This window comes from Ranitomeya variabilis, chromosome 2 (genome assembly GCF_051348905.1).
Source record: "Ranitomeya variabilis isolate aRanVar5 chromosome 2, aRanVar5.hap1, whole genome shotgun sequence".
In the NCBI taxonomy this organism is placed as follows: domain Eukaryota; kingdom Metazoa; phylum Chordata; class Amphibia; order Anura; family Dendrobatidae; genus Ranitomeya; species Ranitomeya variabilis.
The window spans coordinates 472,101,349-472,116,164 of NC_135233.1; the positions used below are offsets into that span (position 1 = coordinate 472,101,349).

Below are 14,816 nucleotides of genomic sequence, written 5' to 3' on the forward strand. Positions count from 1 at the left end.
TGGAGCCGTTTCTGCTTGTGTGCAGTGGATAGAGGTGGTCGACAGGATGGCTTACACACAGCTGCAAACCTCTGAAGGACCCTGCATCTTGTTGTTCTGGGGACGTTGGAGACACCAGCAGCTTCAAAAACTTGTCTGCTGCTATGACAAGGCATTTTTGCAGCTGCTCTTTTAACCTTATGCAATTGCCTGTTGGAAAGAGTCCTCAATTTTTCCTTATCAGCACGCACACGTGTGTGCTGGGAATCAGCTACATACTTCTTGATTGTGCGATGATCACGATGAAGTGTCTTGGCAATGTTGATTGTAGTCATGCCTTGACCTAAATACTCCACAATTTGTTGCTTCTCAGCAGCCGACACATCCTTTTTCTTTTCCATTTTGGCAAAAAACGTAGGCTGCTTAATAATGTGGAACAGCCTTCTTAAGTAGTCTTGCCTTTATTTGGACACACCTGCCAAACTAATTTGCACAGGTATCTGCAATTGCTTTCAGTGATATAAAGAGCCCTGACACACATCACCATCAATGAGTTTAAATGACAAACAAAAAAATTCTAACCTTATCACTCCTAAACTCTTTTGCATAATAATTTGGAACACAGTGTATATATATATATATATATATATATATATATATATATATATATATATATATATATATATATATATATATATATATATATATATATATATATATATATATATATATATATTTATTATTTATTGTTATAGCGCCATTTATTCCATGGCGCTTTACATGTGAGGAGGGGTATACATAATAAAAACAAGTACAATAATCTTAAACAATACAAGTCATAACTGGTACAGGAGGAGTGAGGACCCTTCCCGCGAAGGCTCACAATCTACAAGGGATGGGTGAGAATACAGTAGGTGAGGATAGAGCTGGTCATGCAGCGGTTTGGTCGATCGGTGGTTACTGCAGGTTGTTGGCTTGTCAGAAGAGGTGGGTCTTTAGGCTCTTTTTGAAGATTTCGATGGTGGGCGAGAGTCTGATGTGTTGTGGTAGAGGGTTCCAGAGTAGGTGTGATACGCGAGAGAAATCTTGTATACGATTGTGGGAAGAGAAGATAAGAGGGCAGTAGAGAAGGAGATCTTGTGAGGATCGGAGGTTGCGTGTAGGTAAGTACCGGGAGACGAGGTCACAGATGTATGGAGGAGACAGGTTGTGGATGACTTTGTACGTCATGGTTAGGGTTTTGTAGTGGAGTCTCTGGGCAATGGGGAGCCAGTGAAGGGATATTATACGTCTGTACTTTGTTGAAATCTGGTGACAGATGAGCTGTAATATTGTCCTATGTTGAATATAAAGGATCTCAACGAAGTGCTAGTAAAGAAGGCCGGTCTTTTCTATTAACGATCACTTTGCCATTTGTTGCAACTGAATCAATCTTGCTGAAAATTCCGATTGGAAAATCATGGCAGGAAGGAGAAATTAAGAAGACATCAGGTCAAGTGTGTGAGCCAAGCTGAGAAGTGATGCATCATCCCAAATAGAGAAATGGCGTGTGGGCGCAAGAAGGGATCAACCTATGGGAGGATGTGAAATCTCTCTAAAGTGGCGATGAGCAAATGTGCTCCGATAAGGTGTGCGGGTCCCCGCGACTCCATGTCCTGTGGGTGTTCGACAGCCATAACACATGCAGGGATTGCCTGTTTATTGCGCAATATATATATATTTTTTTAAATAAATAAATATGCTTAGATGTGCTTATCATAAAGTTACCGGTTCAAAGCCCGAGGCTGTGCTACTAACAGAATCTGATAACATTTCCTGTTTTATTTCTGTTCTTTAATTACACTATCTTTCCATGAGATTGCATTCTTAGCGTAGGTTTACACTGGTCAAATACGCAGTGGATTTTCTGGATGGAATATGTCCTGCTTTTTGTAGGACCAGTGTTGTTTTGACATCTTATGAAATCACATTCAGGGAGAACCTGCAGCATAAATTGAGCACCGTCCACTGCGAATTGCACATCTGCAGGCTGCAGATATTTATTTACAATATCAAGAGTAACGTCTTCTATACCCACGGCATTTCCACAGCAAAAGCCAAACAATTTGGTGTGTAATTTGCCTGTGCAAACTTACTGCGGAATATCCACCTTGCAAATTTTTCAGCAGGTGCATGCCGGTGTTTGAACGTTTTTTTTTTTTCTGTTTTTTTTTTTTTTTTAGGTTATAGCCACATCTGCATTACTTTTGTTTTGCCCAGTCATGGGAGGAAAGCAATAAAAATGGCAGTGACAGAACCGGAATAGATTTTCATCATGATGTCCAGAATTTTATCTTAGAGCCTCGGCATAGATTTGAACACTGCCTTACTTGTACACTTTTATTACAATTCATGCCTATTGGGTTCTGGATATTGATGCAATGAATAAATCTGAATTTCCACAGTATCCAAGATGGTACCTGACAAAAATCATAACAATATCTAAATTTGGTATCTCCGTCTCAGTCATTGGGTCTGAATGTGAACATCTGAACATAGAACTGAGAAATAATAATAATAAAAAAAAACTGTCCCCATGCTGAAGCTTGTTTCCAAAAGAAACTAAACATAACTGTGCTTTACCCACCCTCCCTGGGTCCAGTGTTGCATCTCCCAATGTCTGTTATTGTCCACAGCGCTGTCAGTCACGTGACCTTGACAGTGCTGCAGCCAACCAGTGAGCTCAGTGTCTCATCCTGTCTACGCACTGGAACATCTGGGGTGAGTGAGCAAAGCACAGTTTACAGTTTATTTAAATTTTTTTGCGAAATATGCTTGGGGACAGGATTTTCTGAAATTGGAAAATCCTTTTTAACTTCTTTTGTGATACTGTGGTTACAAAAAAATTAAAATGTCCCCTGGCGTCCTTTTAATTAAGATTAGTAGCTCTTCCTTCCACAGTCCTTTTATCTGCCATCTATTCGTAAAACTTTCTTTTTTTTTTTCAGGTAGCAGTTGTGAAAATGAAAGGAAGTGGAAAAATCTTTGCCATGAAAATTTTACATAAATGGGAGATGTTGAAACGAGCGGAGGTAAGTTGTAGTTCATTGAAGAAATGCTTGTGTGAATACAGGAATTTGTTAGATGTTTGATCTTCGAGTAGCCCATTATAGAGGAAAGTAGCTCAACAGATAATGTATAGTGTTTTGTTTAAAGGGGCAATAAAAAGGACTTTTTTTTTTTTTTCACCTGTTTTTGGTCAGTATCCATCTTTTTCTATTTGTGTCTTTTTAGTTTTTCTCATATTTTCAAAGCAACCAGGCAGTGTACTGTATATCGGACAATACTAGGATGCAACTAGGATGATTGTTGCAAATTGGACTTGGGAATGGAGCTCAATTAGTACCTTATTGACTGATTGAAATCTCTGCCTATTCAGAGGAAAGAGTCAGTGAATGTGGGCTGTTGGTGTGCCAGCTCGAACAGCAAAATGCAGACTATAGAGAGGCTATATAATATATCATAGACCATGAAACATGGATGAGTTAAATCGACCTAAGTATGGGCCAGCCACATGTCTTCTGACTGGTACTCAACTACCTCAAATACAGTTGTGTGAAAAAGTGTTTGCCCACTTCCTGATTGCCTATTATTTTGCATGTTTGTGACACTCAAATGTTTCATATCACTAAACAAATTTAAATATTAGCCAAAGATAACACAAGTAAACACAAAATGCAGTCTTTATTAAGGGAAAAATAAATCCAAACCTACAGGGCCCTGCGTGAAAAGCGAATGTCCTCCTTAAAACATAATTTAACTGTGGTTTATCACATCTTTTGGAAGTTCAGTTCAATTTCCTTACCCACACCTAGTCCTTCTTACACACCTGTTCTGAATCATGAAATTGCTTAAAAAGGACCTGCGTTACAAATTGACCAAAAGATCCTTAAAAACTAGACCTCATCCCGCGACCCAAAGAAATTTCGGAACAAATGAGAAACAAAGTAATTGAGATCTATCAGAGTGGAAAAGGTTATCAAGCAATTTATGAAGTATTGGGTCTTCAGCGAACCGCGGTGAGAGACGTTATCCACAAATGGTGAAAATATGGAACAGTGGTGAACCTTCCCCGGGAGTGGTTGGTTGGCCAAAATTACCCCAAGAGCGCAGCAACAACTCATCAGATGTCACAAAAGACCTCACAACAACATCCAAAGAACTGCAGGCCTCTCTTGCCTCAATTAAGGTCGGTGTTCATGACTCCACAATAAGAAAGAGACTGGGCAAAAATGGCCTACATAGCACAGTTTCAAGATGAAAACCACTGTGTTTTGTGTTTACTTGTGTTATCTTTGTCTAATATTTAATTTTGTTTGGTGATCTGAAACAACTAAGTGTGACAAACATGCAAGAGACTAGGAAATCAGGAAGGGGGTAACACTTTTTCACACAACGGTGCACCTATGAAATGGTGGAATTTGGGTCTGTACTAAAACCGTGAATATCAAATTTGTGAAACCTGCCTAAATTGGTCAAAATATTGTCATTTTTTTATGCTATAAAACATTAGATTATTTGTAAACCTTAGTGGTATTCCCATCTCTGATCCATAAATGTCTGACAGGTGAAAGTCTGTATACCATATGCTGAAATTCTTGGTTGAGTCCTGCAAGACTATAGTTGTTTTACTAGTCATTCAAGTGGTTAATGTACTATTTAAGGAAAAAAAAACTTATGGGCTTATGGCCCCTTCTGCCATCTTTTTTTGCTAAGCAATTTGACCTGTTAACCTCTTTTTAACAAATAAATGTCCATGCAAAATAAATCCAATCTCATTGTGATCACCTGGTATAAAACGGTACCGTCCCGTTTCCTCCTTTTATCATTAGTATATGCCGGCCAAAGTATCTTCTGTCAATAACAGGTATGTTAGAAGGAACAAGGTGAGGAGGAAGACCAGCAACCCGATGGCTTAATACAATTAACATAACTGCGAATTAGACCCTGGTGGACCTCTCTAGGCTTTCACAAGATCGATCTTCAGAGCTTTCATCTGCAAGTCACCATGGCTCAAGATCGAGCTGAAGGCTGTTAAATAAATGATAGATTTGCAACATTTCAGAATTTTTTTATTATTATTTTTATGATTGTGGAGCCTTCCTTAATATTTTTCTCAAATATTTGATATTTGCCTGAAAAGTGTCAAAATGAACTTAGGGTACCGTCACACAATGCCATTTTGATCGCTACGACGGCACGATCCGTGACGTCGCAGCGATCGTATGATTATCGCTCCAGCGTCGTAGACTGCGGTCACACGTTGCAATCACGGCGCTGGAGCGATGCCGAAGTCCCCGGGTAACGAGGGTAAACATCGGGTTACTAAGCGCAGGGCCGCGCTTAGTAACCCGATGTTTACCCTGGTTACCAGCGTAAACATAAAAAAAACAAACAGTACATACTTACATTCCGGTGTCTGTCCTCCGGCGTCTCAGCTTCTCTGCACTGTGTAAGCACAGCGGCCGGAAAGCACAGCGGTGACGTCAGACGTCACCGCTGTGCTCGCTTTCTGGCTGGCCGGCGCTCACAGTGCAGAGAAGCTGAGACGCCGGAGGACAGGCACCGGAATGTGAGTATGTACTGTTTGTTTTTTTTACTTTTACGCTGGTAACCACGGTAAACATCGGGTTACTAAGCGCGGCCCTGCGCTTAGTTACCCGATGTTTACCCTGGTTACAAGCGAACACATCGCTGGATCGCTGTCACACACAACAATCCAGCGATGTCAGCGGGAGATCCAGCGACGAAAGAAAGTTCCATACGATCTGCTACGACGTACGATTCTCAGCAGGGTCCCTGATCGCTGCTGCGTGTCAGACACAGCGATATCGTATGGATATCGCTGGAACGTCACGGATCGTACGGTCGTAGCGATCAAAGTGTGACTGTGTGACGGTACCCTTAGAGAAGTACAAGATGTTGTGCTGATTGTCAGTTACTGCCTTTAGGAAGCTTGGATCCGGAGCTTTATCTGAAGGGATCTGTTTGCTATCTGCCTCCGTTCTGTACACTGGGTAGCAGCTCTCCTGCATATAGCAATTTCCCATTAATTTTTTTTTTTTTGTTCCTCTCACTTTTTCTTTAAATGATGGTGGGAAACCAGAGGCTTGCTGTTTGTATGATCAGATGCTTTGAAGTGAAACCGAGAAAGGGAGGATTCCATTTTTTGAAGACACACTTTTATGTAGATGATAGCCTTGTATATGAATCACTGACTTCACATTACTTTCAGCCAAGGTCAAATTAGCGCAGGAAACTGTTTTTTAGAAGTCGTTTGATGCAACCTAGTAATTCACTAGTTACGTAACTCAGCCTTAAAATTATACCAACATTTACCAGATTGGGTTTAAGAAGTGGTCAGTTAATTTTTGTATTGATGACCAATCTTTAATATGGGACAGCAATGTCAGATCGGTGGGGGTTTGACACCCGTCAGCTGTTCCCTCCCTGTTAATAACTGCTCTGGTGACGGCCGGATGTAAAAAGTGTAATGAGCAGAACTGCACAGCTCCGTACACTGTCTAATGGCTGCTGCCAGAAACCACAGATCCACTCCAATTTGTATTTTAGGAAGAACTGATCCTCATCTGGCAGCATCTGTGCTTTTCTAGTACAGTCCATGGATTATATCCCACTGCCAGAGGTGATAACTGATCGTTGCATGGTTTTAGACCTCCAATGATCTGACATTGGTTACCTATCCCAAAGATGGGTCATCCGTATCAAAGTAGTGGACAACCCCTTTACATCCTGGTAAATGTTGAAGAAACTGAAAATAAATGTTTTAATATTCACCACTTTTAAAAGGATGCTCTTCTTCATGAAAGGGTAAAATTGCAAAGAGCAATTGTAAAAGCAAGCAACTTTATTCTTAATTAAAAATATTCTCCATTCTTAAGAGCAAGGGATTTTTAATTCTGTTGTATACAGCTGGTTACCGTAACCTCAGAGTAGTCAATTACTTAGGCAAGGGGCACGCTTGCAGACTGCCGCAGAGGCCCATGCCGCCTCCTTTTAGACCCTGCCGCAGAGGCCCATGCCTTCTATGTTCAGATCCTGCCACAGAGGTCCAAGCTGTCAATCTTTGGGAGTGCACTGCAGAGGAGCTGTGCACTCCTGAAGAATGACAAAAGTTAACCCTTTAAAGGCCAGCCTAGGTAACCTGTAAGACAATTCATGCTGCCCAAATCACTGGCTGAGTGATTGCAGTTTTGTATATTATTCTATAAAATGCTTTGGGATTTCACATAGATTACAGTGCCTTGCGAAAGTATTCGGCTCACTGGAACTTTTCAACCTTTTCCCACATATCATGCTTCAAACATAAAGATACCAAATGTAATTTTTTGGTGAAGAATCAACAAGTGGCACACAATTGTGAAGTTGAATAAAATTTATTGGTTATTTTACGTTTTTGGGGAAAATCAAAAACTGAAAAGTGGGGTTGCAATATTATTCGGCCACTTTACTTTCAGTGCAGCAAACTCACTCCAGAAGTTTGTTGTGGATCTCTGAATGATCCAATGTTGTCCTAAATGCCTAATGATGATAAATATAATCCACCTGTGTGTTAATCAAGTCTCCGTATAAATGCACCTGCTCTGTGATAGTCTCAGGGTTCTGGTTGAAGCACAGAGAGCATCATGAAGACCAAGGAACAAAACAGGCAGGTCCGTGATACTGGTGTGGAGAAGTTTAAAGCCGGCTTTGGATGCAAAATGATTTCCAAAACTTTAAACATCCCAAGGAGCACTGTGCAAGCGATCATGTTGAAATGGAAGGAGTATCATACCACTGCAAATCTACCAAGACCCGGCCGTCCCTCTAAACTTTCATCTCGAACTAGGAGAAGACTGATCAGAGATGCAGCCAAGAGGCCCATGATCACTCTGGATGAACTGCAGAGATCCACAGCTGAGGTGGGACAGTCTGTTAATAGGACAACAATCAGTCATACACTGCACAAATCTGGCCTTTATGGAAGAGTGGCAAGAAGAAAGCCATTTCTCAAATATATCCATAAAAAATGTCGTTTAAAGTTTGCAACAAGCCACCTGGGAGACACAAACATGAGGAAGAAGGTGCTCTGTTGAGATGCAACCAAAATTTGAACATTTTGGCAACAATGCCAAAAGAAAGGTAACACAGCTCATCACCCTGAACACACCATCCCCACTGTCAAACATGGTGGTGGCAGCATCATGGTTTGGGCCTGCTTTTCTTCAGCAGGGACAGGGAACATGGTTTTAATTGATGAGAAGATGGATGGAGCCAAATACAGGACCATTCTTGAAGAAAACCTGTTGGAGTCTGCAAAAGACCTGAGACTGGGACGGAGATTTGTCTTCCAACAAGACAATGATCCCAAACATAAAGCAAAATCTACAATGGAATGGTTCACAAATAAACATATCCAGGTGTTAGAATGGCCAACTCAAAAGTTCAGACCTCAATCCAATCGAGAATCTGTGGAAAGAGCTGAAAACTGCTGTTCACAAACTATCTCTATTAAACCTCACTGAGCTCGAGCTGTTTGCCAAGGAAGAAGGGGAAAGAATTTCAGTCTCTCGATGTACAAAACTGATAGAGACATACCCCAAGCGACTTGCAGCTGTAATCACAGCAAAAGGTGGTGCAACAAAGTATTAACCCCTTTCTGACCTCGGACGGGATAGTACGTCCGAGATCAGAAGAGCCCCTCTTTGATGCGGGCTCCGATGATGAGCCCACATCAAAGCCGGGACATGTCAGCTGTTTTGAACAGCTGACATGTGCCCGCAATAGGCGCGGGCAGAATCGCGATCTGCCCGCGCCTATTAACTAGATAAATGCGCGTCACATGATCGGAGGTCGGCGATGCTTCAGTATTGTAACCATAGAGGTCCTTGAGACCTCTATGGTTACAGATCCCCGGCAGCTGTGAGAGCCACCCTGTGGTCGGCGCTCACAGCACACCTGATTTTCTGCTACATAGCAGCGAACAGCAGATCGCTGCTATGTAGCAGAGCAGATCGTGCTGTGCCTGCTTCTAGCCTTCCTTGGAGGCTATTGAAGCATGGCAAAAGTTAAAAAAAAAAAAAAAAGTTAAAAAAAATGTGAAAAAAAAAAAATATATATAATGCAATTAAGGGGTGATCAAAAGAACGTATCTGCACCAAAATGCTATCATTAAAAACGCCAGCTCGGCACGCAAAAAATAAGCCCTCAACCGACCCCAGATCATGAAAAATGGAGACGCTACAAGTATCGGAAAATGGCGCAATTTTTTTTTTTTTTTTTTTAGCAAAGTTTGGATTTTTTTTTCACCACCTAGGTAAAAAATACCTGGAGAATCATAATGGCAGGTCAGTATTAGCATTTAGTGAACCTAGCAAAGAAGCCAACCAAAAAACAAGTGTGGGACTGCACTTTTTTTGCAATTTCACTGCACTTGGAATTTTTTTCCCGTTTTCCAGTACACGACATGCTAAAACCAATGACGTCGTTCAAAAGTACAACTCGTCCCGCAAAAAACAAGCCCTCACATGGCCAAATTGACGGAAAAATAAAAAAGTTATGGCTCTGGGAAGGAGAAGAGTGAAAAACGAACACGAAAAAACGAAAAATCCCAAGGTCATGAAGGGGTTAAGTTAAAGGGGTCGAATAATATCGCATGCCCCACTTTTTAGTTTTTTAATTTCCACAAAAATTTAAAATGACCAATAAATTTTGTTCAACTTCACAATTGTGTTCCACTTGTTGATTCTTCACCAAAAATTTACATTTGGTATCTTTATGTATGATACATAATATGTGGGAAAAGGTTGAAAAGTTCCAGGGGGCCGAATACTTTCGCAAGGCACTGTATACTTTGAAGAATCCTTCTTGCTAGCTCTGCTCCAGTTGATTGTCCCTCTCGTGTCTCCCTTTTTCCTATAGATTATAAGCTTGCGAGCAGGGCCCTCACTCCTCTTGGTATCTATTTTGAACTGTGATTTTGTTACGCTGTAATGTCTATTGTCTGTACAAATCCCCTCTATCTAATATATAAAGCTGAATGTGTGTGTGTGTGTATGTCCGGGATTGGCATCTGAACCGTCGCAGCTACAGCCACAAAATTTTGCACAGTCACACGTCTGGACCCCGAGAGCGTCATAGGCTATGTTGTGAGGTGAAATTTTAACCCCGCGCTTTCCAATTCACCAAACAATTTTGCCCCTATCTACATAATGGGGAAAAAATGAAAGGAAAAGTGTTGGAGGCAAATTAACAGCTGCCAGATGTGAACAAGGGGGACTTAAAGAATGAGAGCGATGGCGCCAAAGAGTATATACTGTACAGTTGCTAAGGTGGGGCCCCGACATGGGATAATCACCACACCACCACGGGGATATGAACACACACACAAAATGCGCCACACACTACCACGTGCTCGAACACATATACCACCCTCAGCGCACATTTCACCACACATACACCAACCTCGCCACATAAAAGTCGAAACACAAAAGTCGCCGCTCAAAACTCGCCACGCGCAAAACTCGCCACGCGCAAAACTCTCCACATGCAAAACTCGCCACACGTGCAAAACTCACCTCATGGAAAACTCGCCACACGCAAAACTTGCACACGCGGAAAAAATGCCACATGCACAAAAGTTGCAACACATGCAAAAGTTGCCTCACACAAAACTTGCACATACTCAAAAGGCACCACACATAAAACTCGCCACGCGCAAAACTTGCTGCACACAACTTGCTACACTAACTTGTCACATGCAATTCGACACACAAAAAGTTGCTACACGCATGTCGCCACACAAAACTCATCTCACAAAAGTCGCTACATGCATGTCGCCACACGCAACTCAACACACACAACTTGACACACGAAACTCGCCCTAAAACACACACAAGTCTGGTATTATCCTTCAAAAATAAAAATCTGATTAATAAGCAGACAAACTACAAGAGCAACAAATGTACCATATAGGAATCCGGCAGCTGTCAGTCACATGACCAGTCTATTATGTGTATGTGTGAGCTAATATATACTGCCAGGGGGTGGGCTTACTGTTGGCTAGGGATTTATCAGGCTGCCAATTTAGCTTACAAATACTGAGGTAAAAATACTGACCAAATAACGTGTGAACGAGGTCTAATACAGGAGGAGATGACATACAGATATATACTATATACAGGAGGAGATGACACACAGGTATATACTATTTACAGGGGAGATGACACACAGGTATATACTATATACAGGAGGAGATGACACACAGATATATACTATATACAGGAGAGATGACTCACAGGTATATACTATATACAGGAGGAGATGACACACAGATATATACTATATACAGGAGAGATGACACACAGGTATATACTATATAGAGGAGGAGATGACATACAGGTACATACTACATACAGCAGGAGATGATATACAGGTATATACTATATACAGGAGGAGATGACACACAGGTATATACTATATACAGAAGCAGATTACCTACAGGTATATAGTATATACAGGAGGAGATGACATACAGGTATATACTATATACAGGAGGAGATGACACACAGATATATACTATATATAGGTGAGATGACACACAGGTATATACTATATACAGGAGGAGATGACATACAGGTATATACTATATACAGGGGACATGACACACAGCAGGTATATACTATATACAGGGGAGATGACATACAGGTATATACTATATACAGGAGATGACATACAGGTGTATACTATATATAAGGGAGATAACAAACATGTATATACTGAGGTGAAAATGAGGTGTGAGGTGAAAATGAAAAGGTGTGAGTGCAAAATGAGAGGAGTGAGGGAAAATAGTGGAGTGATCGGAAAATGACAGATGTGAGGTCGAAATGACAAGTGTTAGAGGGGAATGAGAGGTGTGAGGGAGAAAATGAGAGATGTGAGGGGGAAAATGAGAGGCGTGATGGGAAAATAAGAGAAGTGAGGTGCTATAACTAACCACAGATATTTACTATGCCCAGGCAACGCCGGGCTCTTCAGCTAGTAATTTATAAAGCGCTGCAGAATATGTTGGCGCTATATAAATAAAATTATTATTATTGTCCGATCTCTGCCTGTGTACACGAGGAAGAAACTGGTCAATCGGCTGCAGCATCACTGGGAAGAAATGACTGGATCTTCAAAGTATATTTTCCATGAAACGCAGTAGCATTTTAGAGAGTAGTTTACCCACCGGCATTAGGGCAGCCAGGCAGGGCCGGCGTCAGCACCCGGCGTACCAGGGCAAGTGCCGGGGCCCTGGCGAGACAGGGGGGCCCTTTCAGGGCCGGCATTAGGGACAGGCAGCTGCCAGTGCCTAGGGCCCTCGCTCCCCCAGGGGCCCTCAGCTTGCGGCACATCACGCAGCTGCAATGGGGCCCCTGTGAAGCAGGGGGGCTCGCCTGTCACAAGCGCCAACTCCCCCGCCGCCGCTTTGAACTTTACCGCCGTCTGCCGGTAAAGTTCAAAGCAAATTATGTAGGAGATAGCATCACCTGACGCTCCCTCTCCCATCATTCCCCACTCTGCCTCTGACACTGCCCCTGCGGGTGCGCGATGACATCATCGCGCAATCGCTGTGTCAGGCAGTGCAGCGGCAGCCGCCGAGACCAGGGCAGGGAGGGAGCAGCGCGGCGCGGGAACGTTGAGAGGTGAGGAGTGTTTTGGTTTTTTTTTTGTAACTATAACAGTGAGTACTGGACTATGGGGCCATTCTTTGGGGAGGGGGGCTGTGCTGTATACTACATACATGTCTGTGCTGTATACTACATACATGTCTGTGCTATATACTACATGGCTGTTCTATATACTATATGGCTGTGCTATATACTACATGGCTGTGCTATATACTACATGGGCCGTGTTATATACTATGTGGGCTGTTATATGCTACGTGGGCTGTGCTACATGGCTGTTCTATATGTTCTATATACTATGTGGGCTGTGGTATATATTATGTGGCTGTGCTATATACTATATGGGCTGTTATATGCTACGTGGGCTGTGCTATATACTATATGGCTGTTCTATATACTACGTGGGCTGTGTTATGTAATATGTGGCTGTGCTATATACTACATGGCTGTGTAATATGCTACGTGACTGTGCTATATACTACGTGGGCTGTGTTATATACTAAATGGCTGTGTTATATGCGATCATGAATCGTGGTATGTGTTAAAGGGGGGGCCCCACTGAGACTCTTTCGCCCGGGGTCCTCAAAAACCTGGAGCCGGCCCTGCAGCCAGGCTCTGATTTTATGCCCATTGTGTGGTCTGCAGGAATCAGATGGCAGGTTCCCTTTTTAAAGACTTTAGAAACTTTTTTTTTTTTTTCCCCCACCCATCAACATATTAGTGCTTGTTTTTGTAGGATGATTTCTGTTGCTTTATTGCATTATTTGTGGACCCATAATGTACTTTTTTTTAATATGTATATATCATGTGTTTTATATACATGGCATAAACATATTTACACTTTGACTTGGTCACATTCTCTTTAGATCTTGCCTGTGCTGTGATCTTAAAGGAAAAAAAAATGGTGATTACTTTCTGTAGTTTATAACAAAGTATATTTTTTTATTATTTTTTTTTGCCCCTGCAAAGAAACGAGGGGCAGCTACAGCAAAGCACCATTTACCAGCAGGTCTGCACTGAACAACTCCCTGTATCTCTGCCTCCTAGTCCCATATGAGTCTGACATGGCAGAAGTCAGAGTTGATGCAATCTGCAGTTACAACTGAAATGTCAGGCATTCAGTGGAGTTAATAGAAGGGGAGCGTCCCATACTGATCTTACAGATGTCTGAGCTCCTTAGTCGGAATCTGGATTGCGCTCACTGTATGGGTAGAGTATCCTTGAATAATGTGTTTCATGAGGCTGGGTTCACCATGTCCATAGTACAATATTAATCAGAGCCCTGCATTGTGAGCATTGACCTTCCATTCCCCCCAGGTTATGTCAAACTGGAATGCCAAGATGTGTCTGTGTTCTATTCACATATCTGGGATACCTTCCAGAGATCAGACAAGTATAGACAGGCATGTCAACCCGTCCTGCACTGATCGGAGTGACTTGAGAAGCTGGTGTATCATGAGTGCCATATAGTTAATAACTTCTGTGTTTCTCCTGATTTCTGTCTTATAATACAATCATAGGTGCATCTTGTAATATGAACTTGTAAAAAGTGATAATTTCTAAATAGTTTGGAGTCTTATGTAACCGTATTGTGATGGTGCTTGATGATGATTCTTACAGCAGGTGTGGTGTGTGCAAAATATTAGGATTTTCAAATATGACGCCAAAAAATGTGATAAGAGGACTAAAGGTGAGTTTCTAATTGGAACATTACACAGAGTTTTATGTCTATGTAAAAAAAAAATAAAAATAAAAAAAAAAATATATATATATATATATATATATATATATATATACATATATACATATATACATATACATATATATATATATATATATATATATATATATATATATATATATATATATATATAAAATATGAATATGAAAAGCAGCACAAAACAAATAGAAAAAAGTGAACTTTATTACCTGAACGGCGTGGCAACATTTCGGATACAAAATCCTTTTTAAAGCAGTGAACACATGAGTGAAACAGCCATTTATATAAAACACATACATATCCAATTATAAAATTCATTATGTGTAATATTAAAACTACTAATAAGCTATATATACTGACAATACATAAAAAAGTGCATCCATGTGAATAACGGTAGCCTTGCTAAA

The 14,816-nt window shown here is 41.3% G+C and overlaps 1 protein-coding gene across 2 annotated transcripts in view; it reads left to right on the plus strand.

Moving 5' to 3' along the window:
* The window catches only part of CDC42BPG (CDC42 binding protein kinase gamma), a 193,137-nt gene that overhangs the window by 98,446 nt on the left and 79,875 nt on the right, over window positions 1-14,816 (plus strand). For both annotated transcript variants that reach the window (XM_077287754.1, XM_077287753.1), the window contains one exon: window positions 2,967-3,050. In XM_077287754.1, the coding sequence (XP_077143869.1) occupies window positions 2,967-3,050 (84 nt within the window). The remainder of the gene's footprint in view (window positions 1-2,966; window positions 3,051-14,816) is intronic.